Source organism: Salmo salar, chromosome ssa12, assembly GCF_905237065.1.
Source record: "Salmo salar chromosome ssa12, Ssal_v3.1, whole genome shotgun sequence".
Classification (NCBI taxonomy): Eukaryota; Metazoa; Chordata; class Actinopteri; order Salmoniformes; family Salmonidae; genus Salmo; species Salmo salar.
Window position 1 is genome coordinate 32,792,510 of NC_059453.1, and position 18,011 is coordinate 32,810,520.

Here is an 18,011-nt window from a genome sequence, read left to right on the forward strand (position 1 = left end):
TGTTCCTCTCTGGCACTTTCAAATTGATTGGGTGAAGTGACACACTTCCTGTGAGTGGAGGACAACTACACAGACTAAACCTCAGTTTTAGTTACCTAAACCATACACGTGAAGAGGTCCTAAGGATTCTATGAGGAGATTTCTTCCTAGCAGCAGAGGAATTTAACAATACTCTGTTCAAGACAAGGGCCAGTAAGGCATTAAGAACATTACAGAGGGGGTGGGAGGATTTGAGGTAAAGTAAAAAGAGAACTCTTGGATAGGATGGCAAGGGAAAGGAGGAGAGAGGTGAGAGAGCAGAGAGACCAGTCAGAAGAAAAAAAACAGCGTTAGTGACACTGTGAAAGGAAGCAACCGTTGAGTGTGGGAGGTTGAGGGCGTGAAGACTCACAGCAAAGGAACTACACACGAAGCAGTCAGACGGATGTTGCCGGATGACATTTTGGAACACAGAAAGAAAAAAAAGAATCAAGAAAGAAAACAAGTAATGTCCAGATTAGTCATCGTATGTGATTACATTTTGAGCAGACCTTAAGTAGGTAGGTAAGGACGATTTATTCCATTCTTGAAAACAGTGAGAGGAGCAAGCTAAAAAAAAAGATAGCCACAAATACCAAGATGAAAATGGGCACAAACCAGGAGGCTGAATCTGAGCCAGAAGATAAACCGATTGCAGAGGAGACGGGCCCCACAGAGGAGGAGAAGGAGACACCTGCTGAGCATCCTCAAGACGCCACACCTGCTGAGGACGTCGACCCTCTCAACACCTACAAGTGGCACACTGGAGCCAAGGCAGCAACCCTCGACGGGACGAGAGGAGAGGGTGGAGAGACAGCATCAACAACAATAGAGAAGATGGAGAAGACTCACACCACCAAATGGAGTAATAAGATGCAGAACTGGCGGAAAGCCCTGAGCGAAGATCCCGGGGACAAAGCCTCAACCGCTGGACGAGGAGGGGAGACCCCCAGGCTGGAGAAGAGCCCTGCCTGCAGGAAGAACCCCTTCAGAAGGGCCCAGTCTGAGCCTCCAGGGTCGCTGTTCACTACCCTGTCCTCTTCCTCTTCAGCCCAGGCAACATCGGGACCAGGGGCAAGCGCAGAGGAATCGGAACCATCCCCCACAGACACGCCACAGAAAGGGGGAGGAGGGGCACTGTTAAGGAAGTACATACGCACCGTCTCGCAGAAGCTCAAGAAGCCCCGGCTGCTGAGCAGAAACAGCACCTCGACCCTCCTACAAGGTGAAGGCGCAGAATGCACACCATAAGCGGATTGCCTTGTTATCTGAATGCACACCTAGCACCACACATGACAGTACCATACTCTTTCTTCTGGTTTTTAAGAGGTCAGACATCACTGTATGTGAACCATTTTGATTACAGTTTTAAATTCTAGGTTTGAATTTGTATAGTTTAGTTAGTCTCTCAATTTTAGTCTCGTTTAGATTTTCAGTCATTTTACTTCAGTGAAATGCTGACATCGGGTGTTGTATACACGGCATTTAGTGTGTGTCTAAGAACCCATGATGAAGGTAGACATGGTTAGTAAGCATTTTACACTTTAAAGAAGTGAGTTTGCAAAAAACCAAAAGCATTATAGATCAACCATAGGGTCAGAGACCATTTTGAGTGGACTTCTCAGTCGGTCTATTGGCGTAGGAGACTAGAATACACCTGAAGGTACAGATATGGATAGAAAAAAAAAACATACAGTATGTGATGTGATTTAGGAGAAGTTAATACAGCCATACTTTGAAGAGAAAACAAACTGACACAGGAAGTGTGAGAGTTGTGGTTCATCACAGACGGAGAGCGAGGAGGGGCGGAGGAGATAGCATCAAAACTAACTAGAAATGGGAGTGGCCATGTGCACTGTGTCAGATAACGACATCATGCCATAATTCCTCAGAATGAAAAACATCCAAGCCCCGCGTGTGCACTCAATTATCCCCCAGAACGACCATTGCTGGTTTCCTTAGATTATATTGTAATCAGGAAAACTCAGAGAGCTCCACTTGTGACCATGTCAGACACAGAAATAGAGTATTGTTAAAATAACTGTGTCCAATCAGAGGCATGACTAGGGTCATCAAAATGAGTCAAATTAGTGGCATCTATTGTAGACCATGTCACGCAACTGTAGTTAGTTGTGTCGCACAGACAGTTCCAATTTAAAGGCCAGGATTTCAAGCGACTATTGGAGTGATTTGGTCCATCCCATTCTGATCTACTGTGCTGGTGTCATGGTGTTTGTGTGTATAGACGCGGGTGGGAGCGTGCCTGCAGCTGCGTCCCAAGAGCTAGCCAGGCTGTCATGGGCCCCTCCCCAGGACGTCCCCGTTTGGGACATCAACAACTGTGTCCTGGAGGACGGACAAATCCTCATCACCCCGGAGGAAGAGGTACATGACACAGACCAACAACAACACTGAACATTTCACCACACTTAGCGCTGCACTTCCATTAAACAACATGGAGTCAACACAACCTTGAAGCATTGCATTTAACAGCTAGTACTATTACTGGGAGCACTGCACTCTCAATGGAAACTCACACTTGACTGTGTGAAGTTGACAGTCATGGGTTCTCTCTAGGTTATTATGCGAGTGTGCATCTCTTCTACTCCCTCTCTCAGCCAGTGATGTGGACCCGGAACCGAGTCAGCAGCTGCCTGTCAAACCTCAGCATGCAGAACCTGGCAGATGTCAACATGGGTTAGTACGCCAATACTGCCACATGGCTTTAGACAAGAGGAGTGTTTCGTATGAATGGGGTTCCTGGAACTGTGAGCAATACATTGCTTTCTCTAATAGCTTTCCTAATGTCATCATCAGAGACACAAAGGAGACACAACAGTGAAGTCCACTTTCTCATCAAAAACGGCTGATCCTTAGAAATGCAGACAGAGCAAGACTGAGTCAGGGATGTCTTTGCAAGGAGAACATCCAATTGGCAGCATCACAAACCACTAGAGAGCCTAGCAGAGTAACGGTAGAGCAGGCACAGAGGAAATAGCTGACGTGATTATGCTTGCGAGTGGCTTTCAAATTGTTTCCTCAAATTTTTTTGGGGTGGGTAGATACCATCGCATCTGTGTGTTCCAGAAGACCAGTCAGGGCTGGTTGAGAAGAAGCAGTGTTTTTAGCGTGACTTCTCTCATTTCATGTTACTTTTATTAGTATTAGCGTGTGGACTTAGTCCGGCTATAGGATATTAGACATTGATTAGTTCTATGTGACGCCTACATTGGCAAGGCCCATTTGGTGAAGAGAGGAGAACCATGAGAGGTGAAACAGTGTTCACTCTTAAGTGCGATTAGGAGAAGCGGGTTCGACAGATCTCTCTCTCTCTCTCTCTCGCTCTCTCAATGATGGGATTTAGACGCTGGATTGCATGTGGAGGCGCATTGGGTAAGCAAAGGATTAGATTCCAAGAATTGTGTACATTAATTTGTACGGTCACAATTGCTATTGATTCATACAAATATTTTACTTGATTATGTCTATGAAAGTAGAATATCAAAAAGGTGAATTTTGAACAAACGCGCTGAAGAAAAGTGATGTACTGTGTGATGGCTTTAGTTACTGCCATAGGTACATGTATTATTTTAGCTAAAAAAAGGTGTTTCAATGGTTGTTTTATTGACATGGTGTGACACCACGGCTGATTTTCTGCTCTGCAGTGATCCTCAGGATTTTAGTAGTCTCTAAACCAAGTTAATCAATGTCTGAAATGAAGGCTGCACTTGCAAGGTTCCTGCCCTGTCTAGGCCACTAGATAAAAGCAATATCTGGTGTGACTGTCTGAACACTTATCGAAGGTTGACTCATTTTGACACTGAGCCTAGTCATCCCTCAACCTTCTTACGTTAGACATTTCTAACTGTTGGAGAGACTTACGCTAAAGTGGTGATCAATAACATTTCAAAGCCGGTGTATTAATGTTCAGTTATGCAGTACGTGTACTGTTCTAGATTAGTTAGTCAAACTCAGTCTGAATCATCTTCAGCCTTGCAGCCTCATCTAGTTGAGCAGTTATTTGTTCGGTCTTCAGAGGAAATGCAGAAAGGGGGAAATGACTACACTTCCCCTGGTGGTTTCAGAGGACCGCAATTTAGTTTGGGGAGATTAGATCAACCACTGGTTGTCCCTCCCCAATGGTTTCCAAATAAACAGGAAAATGTACGCAAATACATATGTAAGACGTGAGTGATATGTAACAAGATATACAGTATACTTATATGGCGCAACAATAACAGTGATAACCCAAAATGCCCACTTTATGCCTGAGACGCTCTGATAAAGGTTGCCATTTCTTCGAGGGAGGGATCCTGTTAAGCCAAAACTGTGTTCACATGCTAACTGTGTGTATCTCTTGAACCTGCAGAATGCAGCCCCGACCACATGGCCCCCACTGGAGGCCCCAGACTGAAGGGCCAAGATGGAGGAGTGAGGGTGAGCACTGCATACTCCACAGATAAAACACTGTTATTACATGATTCATAACAGCTCTGGATTTCCTGAGGATTCTGTATGATTCAGGGCCTGCTAATCAGTATGCCCCTGGGGATGAATTGAACTTCATCTACCCATCTCTCCCTCCCCCCTCTTTAATTGTCTTCTTCCTGCCCTCTGTCTCTAGGGGCTGATCAAGCGGCGTTTCTATGGTGGAGCCATGCGAAAGAGCAATACCCAGTTAAACACCATTGGGTTGAACCACGGGAGCAGGTATGCGGTCAGTTTCATAGTGCTCTTGGTGTGTAAGGCAGGCTGTTCCTCCTTGACTCCTCTCATCTCCTCCTCCCTGTCTGTTCAGCAGGCTCCATGGCTCACGGGAGTCCGTGTCCATCCCAGTCAGCGCTGCAGGAAACCTGGATCTGAGTGCAGACACCAGTACGGTCATCAGGCCTGTACACAGCTCCATCCTGGGGGAGAAGTACTGTTTTGAGGTAGGGCTGACTGTTGACCTGTAACTTCTATACTCGTCCCATGTCTTAAGGTGATTTGACCAGGTTCATGTTAAATACTGCCCAATAACATCTTTGCCTCCCTCTGTCCTGTCGTGTATTGACTGATGGCATTATCCACCTTCATATTGACATCCTAGGTGATAAACTCAGAGAACAACCACTGTTTTGGGTGCACCTCAGCTGCTGAGCGAGACCGCTGGATAGAGGACCTGAGACGGGCTGCTCAGCCCAATAAGGTAAAGAAACTATTTAAAAACATTCATCTTCCATACCAATTAAAGGACAAGTTATTTTTTTACAACCAAATCACTTTAAAAAAAAATATGTAAATGGCATGTTATTTCTTGTTTTTGAGAAAGTTATCCCAAACAGCAAATCATTTCCTCATCCTTGTTGTATGTTATGGGGGCCCGAAAAAACCAAACAAAGGCTCCAAAAACACCCAAAGATGTCATTTTACAAACAGCAAATATCTCAGGGTAGTGATGCAGATCTTTAAATGTGTACACATTAAATTATGCCACTCCAAAGTTCATCCGCAACGTTATATTCCCTTTTGTGTGACTCAAGCGGTTTCCCCTATCCAGCTGTTCCATTCTTCATGTAGCCTGCTTCTACAGGTAACTGCCACTACGAGCTGCCAGAACAGCTTCAATGCGCCTTGGCATAGATTCTACAAGTGTCTGGAACTTTTTATGTGGAAGCACCCCATGCCTTCAATATACAGTACTTTGTATCCCTTATAAGTGTTTTATTTTATTTTGGCAGTTACTTATAGAATGGACAGGAACCACTGGAGTCACAACAAAATTGAATATTACAATTTTTTGTACAAAAGAAAACGTATCCTTCAATGTGTGCCATATTGCCATGATATCATAGGAATCCATATTGTATACTCACTGATTGATGTTCTACCATGTTCTGTCTCCATTAGGACAACTGTGAGCGGACAGAGAACTCCCTCAGTCTGTGGGTGAACGAGGCCAAGGACTTGCTCCCCAAGAGGCGATACTACTGCGAGCTGCACCTGGACGGCACCTTGTTTGCCCGCACCAGCAGCCGAGCCGTGGGCAAGTCTTCCCATCACTCCAGTTTAGCTGGTGATGGGTCCTCTGGTGGGGTGCTCGGGGGCAGCGGCGGTGTGGTCGGAGGCTGCCAGCTGTTCTGGGGAGAGTTTTTTGAGCTGGACAACTTGCCGTCGGTTTCCCAGATCACCCTGCACCTCTTCCGTGACGAGGAGCCCAAGAAGAAGCGTCACTCCCGGGATGAGTCCACCCTGCATCCCCTTGGCAGTGTGGCCATATCCCTGGCCGACATCCGTGGAAGGGCCTTCCAGGAGAAGTGGCACCCGATCATTCCCTACAAGGCGTCTGGTGCCGGCGGGACGAAGGAGCAACTGGGGCCCCAAGCGTCGCTCCGTGTCAAGGCCCGCTTTCAGAACCTGCAGGTGCTGCCCATCGAGAGGTATAAGGAGTTTGCAGAGTTTGTGACAGTGGACTATGTGGGCATGTGTAGGAACCTGCAGCCACTTCTGTCTGTCAGGGAGAAGGAGGAACTAGCCGGGGCACTGGTCCACGTCTTGCAAAGCATTGGCAAGGCCAAGGTAAGAAAACAAAGGGGTGACCGCTGCTTCATGATAAGCATTTAAAGTAGACCTTTACAATAGTCAGCTAGTCATAACTTGCTAAAAGCGCTTATTCTGTGTGTTTTTGTTCCAGGAGTTCCTTATTGAGTTGGGTAGTGCAGAGGTGGAACGCCTTGGGGAGAAAGAGGCATTGATCTTCAGGGAGAACACCCTGGCCACCAAGGCCATTGATGAGTACATGAAGCTGGTGGGGCAGAAGTACCTCATCGACACCCTGGGTAAGGAATATCTGTGGTTGAGATCAGCGTTTAAGCTTTGGAAATAAAAAAATGTCCCTCTGGGTAACAGTGGATCTGTTTTAACACTTTCTTAGACCTTCCTTTTAGAAAACTGTTGTCATGCAAAACTGTGCTATTGCTCTTCTTACAGGGGACTTCATCACTCGACTGTATGCCTCAGTAGAGAGCTGTGAAGTGGACCCTCTCAAATGCCCCGCCTCTGAGCTGTCAAACAACCAGCGTCACCTGAAGGAGAGGTGTGAGGACGCAGTGCAGAAAATCACTGAGATGCACGGGTGAGGGACAAAAAGACCTGATTGGAAACAATATATAAAAATAGAAAATGGCGAGAGCAGTCTTAGCCAGAAGAATGCTATCAAATGAGTGCTGATTCATATTCATTCACAGGAAATCCAAGGCTGTAACTGACCGCTCTCACCACCGTTTACCTTGCAGGTCTTTCCCTGAAGAGCTTAACAGGATCTTCTCCAGCTGGGTGAAGCTGTGCAAGGAGCAGGGACGACCTGAAATTGGCCAGCGCCTCATCTCTGCCTCGCTATTCCTCCGTTTTCTGTGTCCCGCCATCCTCAGCCCCTCCCTGTTTGGTCTGACACAGCCCTACCCAGAACCGGCCACCCTGCGGACCCTCACCTTCACCGCCAAGGTCATCCAGAACCTGGCCAACTTCACCCTGTGAGTGCGTGGGGCTTCACCTCTGTCTGCACCCCATCATACTTCATCTATGTAGCCATGGATACCAACATTAGACATAAGCTACTAGATACGTTCCATAATATACCCCCAAAACATCTGACACAATGATGGAAATAATATACTTGACACTCATTCAATTCTTCAAACTATATGCTCCAAGTCAAGAATAAACATCTCTCCATATTCCCAAACCAGATGTTCCCTCCTCCAACACTAACCCATTCCCTATTCTCTTCCATTAACAGGTTTGGGGAGAAGGAGGAGTACATGCTGTTCATGAATGACTTCCTGCAGCAGCACTGGGAGAGGATGAGGTGCTTCCTTCAGACAGTGTCCAGCCCAGACATAGAGATCCCAATGACATCCTTCGATGGCTATGTTGACTTGCCTCTGCGTCTGGCTGTCCTACACAGCCTGCTGGTCGACATCATTTCCCCAATGAAGCAGGTAGGCATAAATCAACTGAATCAAAGGCAAGGATTATGCTATGACATTCATGTATTTCGATATTCTTGCTACCAGTCACTTTTCAGCCCTGTTTACATCGTTCAAAAGTTTGGGGTCACTAGAAATGTCCTTGTTTTTGAAAGAAAAGCACAAAAATTGTCCATTAAAATAACATCAAATTGATCAGAAATACAGTGTCGACATTGTTGATTTTGTAAATGACTATTGTCTAAAACTGGCCTTCTTTAGACTAGCTGAGTATCTGGAGCATCAGCATTTGTGGGTTCGATTACAGGCTCAAAATGGTATATTCTTGTTCTAAGAAATGAAGGCTATTCCATGCGAGAAATTGCCAAGAAACTGAAGATCGCATACAACGCTGTGTAGTACTCCATTCACAGAACAGCGCAAACTGGCTCTAACCAGAATAGAAAGAGGAGTGGGAGGCCCTGGTGCACAACTGAGCAAGAGGACAAGTACATTAGAGTGTCTTGTTTGAGAAACAGGCACCTCACAAGTCCTCAACTGGCAGCTTCACTAAATAGTACCCACAAAACACCAGTCTCAACGTCAACAGTGAAGAGGCGACTCCGGGATGCTGGCCTTCTAGGCAGAGTTCCTCTGTCCAGTGTCTGTGTTCTTTTGCCCATCTTAATCTTTTATTTTTATTGGCCAGTCTGAGATATAGCTTTTTCTTTGCAACTCTGCCTAGAAGGCCAGCATCCCGGAGTCGCCTCCTCACTGTTGACGTTGAGACTTGTGTTTTGTGGGTACTATTTAGTGAAGCTGCCAGTTGAGGACTTGTGAGACGTCTGTTTCTCAAACTAGACACTAATGTACTTGTCCTCTTGCTCAGTTGTGCACTGGGGCCTCCCACTCCTCTTTCTATTCTGGTTAGTGCCAGTTTGAGACAGCCTATAGGGAGGAGGTTAGAGACCGACCTGGCTGTGTGGTGCCAGGACAACAACCTCTCCCTCAACGTGATCAAGACAAAGGAGCTGATCGTGGACTACAGGAAAAGGAGGGCCAAGAACGCCCTCATTCACATGGGGCTGTAACAGTTAATCAAATGGCTACTCAGACTATTTTCATTTACCCCTTTTTTACGCTGCTGCTACACGCAGTTTATTATCTATGCAAAGTCACTTTACCGCTACCAACATGTACATTACCTCAATTAACCTGTACCCCCGCACATTGACTCGGTACCGGTACCCCCTGGATATAGCACGTTATTGTTATTTTATTGTGTTAATTTACATTTTTATTATTTTTGTAGCAAACATTTCCTTATTTATATTTTCTTTAACTCTGCATTGTTGGTTAAGGGCTAAGGGCTTGTAAGTAAGCATTTAAGAGTAAGGTCTACACCGGTTGTATTTGGCGCATGTGACAAATACAGCTTGATTTGATATTGAATACTGCAATGTTGGGTAGTGTTTGCAAATTAAGCATTTCACTGTATTTTTGCATGTAACAAATAAAACTTCAAACGAAGCTGAAACCTCCCATGGTAAGGTTAAGTGGTAGCTAACACGCTGTTCATATCTCTTCCTCAGGACACCATAGACAAACTGCAACCTCTACCTTCAATCCTGAACCAGATTACAGAATCTCTAGGCCCAGATGCTCCACGGATTACTGTTAGTAGGTGAGGTTGGCGAGTGGACATTTAAGTGTATTGCACATAAGCATTTTTGTAGACCTGCTTGTTTGCATACACAGTTTCACAATCTTCTTTACGTCTCGCTTTATTGTCGCGATTTTTCTTTTTCACAACAGCAACATTGGTCAATCCAAGCCAACCTATGTGCCCCCTAAAGACCTGGGTAAGTACAGCCCTCTGCACAACTCCCTGCAGCAGCTGCCTATGGATGTGAAGGGCAGCCAGCGGAAAGAAAGCTTTCAGAGGGGCAATCGAGACAGGAGGAGTGCCAGAGAGAGGAAGCCAGTATCCAGAACCCAGAGTGCGCCGCACAGACCGCAGGCGGACCCTAAACAGCTACGGAGGAGACAGAGCAGCACTGAAAATCTGCCGCTGGAGGACCAAGAGGGAGAGCAGGAAGCCAACCCTCCACTTGATATTTCATCACCACAGAACGTGAGTTTGGAAATCTTGGTCATGTGGTTTCAATTGTCAACATTCAAACATTCTATTTTATGTTGATATTATCCTTATGAAGTATATGGTTCATAGTTATAACTGAGCATTGCCATGTGGTTGTTCTGTTGAGAGTCGATGGGTGGGAGAAGTGATTGAATCTCATGAAAGCATCCCCTCTTCTTGTGTCAGACTGTCGGTGTAAAGTCTCCTCCTGCTCCAGTGCCTTGGATCAAAGTGTCCCAGAGCAAGGAGCCATACGAGAGGAAGATAGAGAATGAAGAGATCAACCTACTGGACAGGGTGGGTTCATCTTCATATTATTTATCATCCAGTAACGCTGGCTCCTTCCTCTTTCGCATTGATTACTTCAGCTCATCAAAGAACTACAGCAATGATGAAATTACTTGACCACCATGATGTTGATTTGGGATATAACCAGCATGCACAGGAGCTGTCGGAGCTCCGCCTGGGGGTGGAGCAGGTGACAGAGCGTGAGTTGGAAATGGCCAAGCGGCTGGAGGACTTCATTGTCCAAAGCCAAAATCAGAATGCAGTCTTGTTGTCTGAGGTTAACGAACTGCGGAATCTTCTGGCTGTCCGTGAGGAACAGCTCGCCAGCGCCACTTTCAGGTGAGACAGTGGAGTAAGAGGGACAGATCGAAATGTCATAACATTTCATTCACAACCTTTCAAATGAATGAGAGTTTGTTTGGTTTGAACATGAACTAAAATGAAATTGTTAATCGGCGTCATAGGCTGGGGGTTATCGAGGAGGAGAGGGAGGAGGATGAGAGGAAGCTGAACGTCGCCGTGGCAGCAGCTGAACGAATGAACGTACTGGTAAGACTGGAGATATCTACCACAATCATTAAGATAAAGATGAGTCATTATGAGTGTTTAAGCTACATATTAATTTTTGTTTCTCTTACCTGGTAACATGACTTGAAAAACTAAACTAAATGGAGCCGTTTGTTGCTGTGTGTTCTCAGGAGGAGCAGTTTGCAGACCTGCTGAAGGACAGGCACCAGCTCAGTGGAGACTACACTGGTGACCAGAACAACACACAGTACCCTGGGATCGGGGCCAATCATGTCAACAGCAACTGAAGTCAGACTGGCAGCACTGAGTTGTAATATAGACACATGCGTAGTTTAGTCCCCATAGCTTTCATGTTCTTCCAAATACAAAAACACCCAGAATTATGTTGTTTTGCCTGATGGTTGGCTTACTTTCAGAAATACAGTAAATGTATGCATGAATCTTAAACCGTGTCCAATTGCAAAAACAGAAATGAACTAAAAAGTCACAGGTATACTAAGCCTGTTTCACATAGCACTTACTGTGTACACTGTACTTGAAATATTTGTGGAATATTAGTTGATTTGACAGAAACAGACAGATCTAATGTGAGTGTAGAAACCTAAACATCAATAATAGCCTACGGTAAGAACAATTTCCCTCTCTGCAGTTTAACAAAATGAATGTAAGGATACCACACCTTGATATGTAATTAAATACATCTTTGCCCTCATTTGATTCACCACTTCTCAGAATGTTGTCCATTTTCCATCCATTTTGAATGCAAATTTACAATCTGTTAACTTAATTTAATAAATAAAACTCAAATAAGCAATGTACCGTTTAAAGTGTTTGTGTGAACTTATGTTGTGTGTGACTATGTGGTCTACTTGGTAAGAATGACTAAATTACTATTGCTGAATAACAAAGTAAACAGAATGTCCATGGAAGGAGTCAGAGAATAGTTTAATTGGTTTATTTGAGAGTATATGCAGGTATACGCTGTATACCCACTTTTTTTGTGGGCATTGCGTATACTCACTTCTTAATCCCCAGTGATGCATATCAAAGTAGTGTAGAGGAGGTATACGCTGTATCATTTAATAAGGCTGATGGAACATATCAGAATGTATAGCTTAAAATGTTGATAAACTATTATTTCTTCACATTTTAAGCACAGCAATGTGCACCTGGCAGTAGGCCTACGCACAAATGTTCCAAAATGCAATTTGCGGGAAAACACGTTCTATAATCGTTTCATGGACAGAGACAAAATATATGTTAGAAATTTAGAAAGAAAAGGGTTCTAAAGATGCAACAACTATCATGGGTTGCTAATATGACTAGGATAATGCCTTTGGCCACTAGACAATTTAATAAAGTTGATTTGAAAACTCAATAGAACAGGAGAGCGCATATGAGGAAGTCTTAAAATAAGTCTATCCACGTTTCTATGGTGAGATTTTGGCTTTAGGCTACTATGAAGCAAGACATGCCTCATAATATGAAGTAAAAAGTCCAGGTTTCAAACAATTAAGGAACAGGAAAAATATAGTGATGCTAATGATAGGCCTAACCGTCTTCTGGTAGATGGAATGGGTTTCCCAAAAACTTTCTCAATTAAATGTGGAACACTAACAACAAGGCGGACACTAACAACAATCCTTTGGGCAAAAATGAAAGAACTGACCAGACGCAAATGCCGTTATTTTTCCTGCAAGCATCCAAAGCTAGCTAGCTAACTTTAGTTTATCTACTGAAACACAGTGTATTGCTGGCTAACATAGCTACTACTGTGTTAGCTAGGTAGGTAAACAACTACTGGTAGCCATATCTATGACTAAAAATCGAAGAGTTTTTACAAAATCGGAGCTCTTTTGTATCTTGATTGTAAAACCTCTCTTTTAAGTTGTAGATATGGCTAGCTACTAAAAAGCAAGCTACAACATTACAACCAGCCACCAAAAATTAGGTTTAACAGCAAACATTAGCACATGACTGGAGTTGGCTAGCTATTTAGCCTGGCACCTGCTAACATGTTATGCACCATGCTTCACATTTGTAACTTGTTAGCAAACATGTGTAACATCAGCAACTGTAAATCATTTTACTAGCTAGCTATGTAACATTGATGAGGGTTGACAATGGTTATGACCATGGGTGCATTTCAATCTCACAGAGTTATAGGCATGATGCAAGATAGGATTCCAAAGAGATGTAAATAACAAGTATTGCATATCCAGCAAACTACCTAAGTTTACTAGCAAACAGTGAGGAGAAACAACTACACAACAATTTACTGTTGTAAATCTCAAAAACTATAGCTGGTTTTACTATAAAAATATTTGCCTAAGCATGCCTGATGGACATGGCTGTATGTCGATACTGTCTGCCTGCCTACCTACCTAGGCTCATTTGTACGGTCTGCTCACTGTGCAAAGGTTGAGGGTTATGCCATATTTCATTCTATTAGTCTAGATATTATTGTAAATGTAATCTATGTGCCTGTGCACATGTATGCATGCTCAACTAGTCTACCCTAATGTTGTTATGCTGGCACGGTTCAACTGTTGTTCAAACTGTACATTATAGTATTTGTTTGTGTCTTACAGACATTACCATGTGGTGCCTGTGCTTCTTCCTGGAGTGGATTCTAGATACAAAAACAGAATTATTTTGCCTGTGTGTGTAACTGTAGCTTAACTGTATCCAGTGAGCTGTTTCCTTCAAGGGATTAGACATTATTCTGGATTTCAAGCTAATGACTCATGAGAAGCTGAATGGCAGTTTGATCATGACAACCCTCCTTCCGCAGCTTTATAAGTATTCCCTGAACTTACTGTATGTTTCTTTGGAATGGCAATTTCTCGCCATCATCTGCTGATCACCAGTTCTCTTAGCTACAGATTGTTGCACCAGACAATGTGATTTAACCAAAGATTTTTGGTATCCATTACTGGGTGTTATAGGATAGATACTGTTTGGTGTAGCACAGAGAATTTTCAACCAACCTTAGCGATGCCGCCTTCGTCCTCGATTCGGGGAAACAGGAGTCTCACAATGTCCATGTCCAGTTGCATAAAGTAAACCAACAATAAGTGTGCCGCCATCGTGTCTTTCAAGTCTTTTCACTCATTGATCGAGACAGGAATTTTGGGGTGGACAACCACCTGTCTCGATCAATGAGAGAAGACTTGAAATAGACAAAATGTCAGTAAAAATCTTTGGGTAAATCACATTATCTGGTGTAACAATCTGTAGCTACAGTTCTCTGCACTTGTGTGTCTCTACACCTGGGGGACACTCGGACACACTGAACTACACTGTTCATAAACATTTTTTTGGTATGTTACTTTTACCATATAACATTGTTGTTGAATACACAGTTCTCTTGATTTAGCAGTAAATAGAGTACACTCAAGGATTTTAGAGATTTAGACAAAGACATTCTTTGGATATCTGAATACCTAGCATCTGCTACAGAGCCCTGTACAACTTATATAAATACACTACATGTGGACAACCCTTCAAATTAGTGGATGTGGCTATTTCAGCCACACCGGTTGCTGACGGGTGTACAAAATCAGAACAAAGCCATACAATCTCCATATACAAACATTGGGAGTAGAATGGCCAGTACTGAAGAGCTCAGGGACTTTCAACGTGGCACTGTCATAGGATACCACCTTTCCAACAAGTCAGTTCGTCAAATTTAACCAATTCCATATTAACGCCCATGATTTTGGAATGAGATATTCGACGAGCAGGTGTTCACATACATTACATGGCCAAAAGTATCTTCTGTGAATCCATAAGGGCAGACACATTTCAAGGATTGAAAGAAAATATCCATATTTATTTTATTTTATCTTTATTTCACCTTTATTAAACCAGGTAGTGCCACGTCCTGACCAGTATAGGGGTTATTTGTTAATGTAGTGTGGTCAGGACGTGGCAGGGGGTGTTTGTTTTATGTGGTTCAGGGTGTGTTTTGTGTATGTGTTTAGGTAGAGGGGTATTTGATTTATTAGTCCGGGGTTTGTTAGAAATATACTAACATAGAACATAGTCATCGTTCTATCTAGTCTTTTGTATTTCTATGTTTAGTTTATTGGGGTTGGACCTTCAATTTGAGGCAGCTGGTTATTGTTGCCTCTGATTGAGGGTCCTATAATTAGGAGTTTGTTTTTCATGGGTTTTTTGTGGGAGATTGTTCTTGTTTAGCTGTTTGCCTGACAAGACTGTCAAGTTCGTTTTGTTTTTATATACGTTTTATGTTTTCCTTCACCAATAAAAAAGATGTGTACATTTTCCCGCTGCGTCTTGGTCTCTACACTACGACACCCGTGACAGAATCTCCCACCAACCACGGACCAAGCAGGGAAGGAAGCAGCAATAGAAGGGCTGTCGGGAATCATGGACATGGGAGGAAATTCTGGATGAGGCTGGACCATGGCACCAGGCTGGGGAATATTGTCGCCCACCGGAGGAGATAGAGGCAGCCAAGGCGGAGCGGCGCTGGTATGAGGCTTTATACGCGCCGATGGGGAAGCACGAGAGGCACCCCCAATAACAAAAAATTGGGGGGGGCACACGGGTAGTTTGGCGGGGCCAGGATTGAGCCGCAAGCCAACTCCCCGTGCTTATTATGGGAAGCAACTGGAGGGGAGAGCGCTGGAGTATGCAGAAGTGCGCACGATCTCGCCCATGCGCACGCACAGTCCTGTGCGAGCGATCCCAGCCCCTTGCAAGTGCCGTGCTAGAGTGGGCATCCAGCCGGAAGGAGGATGCCTGCACAGCACATCTGGCCAACACTGCGCCTCCTAGGCCCAGGCTATCCTACGCCTGCTCTACGGACGGCAACCATCAGGCCTCTGCACAGCCCAGTTCGCCCTGTACCAGCAGTCTGCTTGTGCAGGGCTGCTATTTCTATCCAGCCAGGACGGGTTGTGCAAGAGGTGCGCTCCAGACCTTCAGTACTTACCCATGGCCCGGTATATCCAGTTCCTGCTTCTCGTGCTGACCCTGAGGTGCGTATCCATAGTCTGGCGTCTCCTAAACCAGCAGCACGCACCAGGCTTCCAGTGGTTCAGCCCAGTCCAACTCGTCCTGTTCCTGCTCCTCGCACTAGCCTTGAGGTGCGTGTCCCCAGTCTGGTACCTCCACTACCAGCCCCACGCATTAGGATTCTAGTGCGTCAGCCCAGTCCCGAGCTTCCAACGACAGTGCCCCGTCCAGAGTATCCGGCTACAGTACCCTGTCCAGAGTATCCGGCAACAGTGTGCAGTCCGGAACCGAGTGAGACGGCCTGCAGTCCGGAACCGAGAGAGTCGGCCTACAGTCCGGAACCGAGAGAGTCGGCCTACAGTCCAGAGCTCCCAGAGCACAGTCCAGGGTCCTCAGTGACTGGCCTCTGGCAAAGGTATGCAGTGGGGGTGGTTTGGTCAGGTAGGGGATTAAGGCCTGAGCCTAAGCCACCTCCACTGTAGGAGGTTTGGGGAGGGGGGGGGGGGTGTTAGCACAGGAGCCGTCGGTGATGGCGGGGGGGGGGGGGGTACTGTCACGTTCTGACCAGTATAGGGGTTATTTGTTATTGTAGTGTGGTCAGGACGTGGCAGGGGGTGTTTGTTTTATGTGGTTCAGGGTGTGTTTTGTGTATGTGTTTAGGTAGAGGGGTATTTGATTTATTAGTCCGGGGTTTGTTAGTCATCGTTCTGTTCTATCTAGTCTTTTGTATTTCTATGTTTAGTTTATTGGGGTTGGACCTTCAATTGGAGGCAGCTGGTTATTGTTGCCTCTGATTGAGGGTCCTATAATTAGGAGTTTGTTTTTCATGTTTTTTTTTGTGGGAGATTGTTCTTGTTTAGCTGTTTGCCTGACAAGACTGTCAAGTTCGTTTTGTTTTTATATACGTTTTATGTTTTCCTTCTTCACCAATAAAAAAAGATGTGTACATTTTTTCGCTGCGTCTTGGTCTCTACCCTATGACACCCGTGACAGGTAGGCCAGTTGAGAACAAGTTTACGACTGCGTCCTGGTCAAGATAAAGCAAAGCAGTGTGACAAAAACAACACAGAGTTACACATAAACAAACGTACAGTCAATAACACAAAAGAAAAATCTATGTACAGTGTGTGCAAATGTAGAAGAGTAGGGAGGTATGCAATAAATAGGCCCTAGAGGCAAAAATAACTACAATTTAGCATCAATACTGGAGTGATAGATGTGCAAGTAGAGATACTTGGGTGCAAAAGAGCAAGAGTGTAAGTAATAATATGGGGATGAGGTAGTCGGGTGTGTTATTTACAGATTGGCTGTGTACAGGCACAATGATCGGTAAGCTTCTCAGACAGCTGATGCTTAAAGTTAGAGAGGAAGATATAAGCCTCCAGCTTCAGATATTTTTGCAATTCGTTCTAGTCATTGGCAGCAGAGAACTGTAAGGAAAGGCGACCAAAGTAAGTGTTGGCTTTGGGGATGACCACTGCAATGTACCTGCTGGAGCGCGTGCTACTGTTATGGTGCCTCCTAAGAGAGGTAGGTGCAAGAGTCAGGAGCAGGAGAGCCAGGATTTCCAGAAGCACAAACGTTTAATAGAACGTCCCAAACACGACAACAACAGGTGGGGAAACACACCCAACGGAGTCGACACACACAGGGAAATAAACGTAACACACGGAGGAGAAACCTCTACTCCAAAAACAACTACAACGGTAATATACGAACGTGAGAAAAAAAAACCCTGCGGCGCAAACACGCACCGCTACCGTAGCAATAACAGCAAAATAATCCCACACAAAGAATAGCAGGAGTGGGGGTTAATAAACCCACCGAAATTAGCTAATAGGATACAGGTGTAAAGCAAAAACAGACAGACACAAACGAAAAATAGATCGGTGGCAGCTAGTAGGCCGGCGGCGATGACCGCCAAGCACCGCCTGAACAGGGAGAGGAGCCACCTTCGGTGGAAGTCGTGACAGCTACGGGTGGGTGTTGCTATGGTGACCAGTGAGCTGAGATAAGGCAGGGCTTTACCTAGCAAAGACATATAGATGACCTGAGGCCAGTGGGTTTGGCGACGGATATGTGGTGAGGGCCAGCCAACGAGAGCA

The 18,011-nt window shown here is 44.9% G+C and overlaps 1 protein-coding gene across 4 annotated transcripts; it reads left to right on the top strand.

Moving 5' to 3' along the window:
• Positions 1–77: 77 nt before the first annotated feature.
• On the top strand, positions 78–11,743 carry ngap (Ras GTPase-activating protein nGAP). Of its 4 annotated transcripts, none has more exons than XM_045690462.1 (18): positions 78–1,243; positions 2,264–2,403; positions 2,637–2,715; positions 4,388–4,455; positions 4,643–4,728; positions 4,817–4,949; positions 5,108–5,206; positions 5,908–6,576; positions 6,692–6,836; positions 6,988–7,132; positions 7,293–7,529; positions 7,796–7,997; positions 9,557–9,648; positions 9,780–10,098; positions 10,291–10,401; positions 10,541–10,731; positions 10,857–10,941; positions 11,091–11,743. In XM_045690462.1, the coding sequence occupies exons 1-18, from the start codon at positions 619–621 to the stop codon at positions 11,205–11,207; spliced, it is 3,543 nt and encodes a 1,180-aa protein (XP_045546418.1). In that variant the 5' UTR covers positions 78–618; the 3' UTR covers positions 11,208–11,743. The 4 variants fall into 4 exon arrangements, with proteins under 4 accessions (XP_045546418.1, XP_013986596.1, XP_045546419.1 ...); XM_014131121.2 differs by having other exon boundaries at positions 4,820–4,949; XM_045690463.1 differs by lacking the exons at positions 78–1,243; positions 2,264–2,403; positions 2,637–2,715 and adding an exon at positions 3,083–3,411.
• Positions 11,744–18,011: the final 6,268 nt, after the last annotated feature.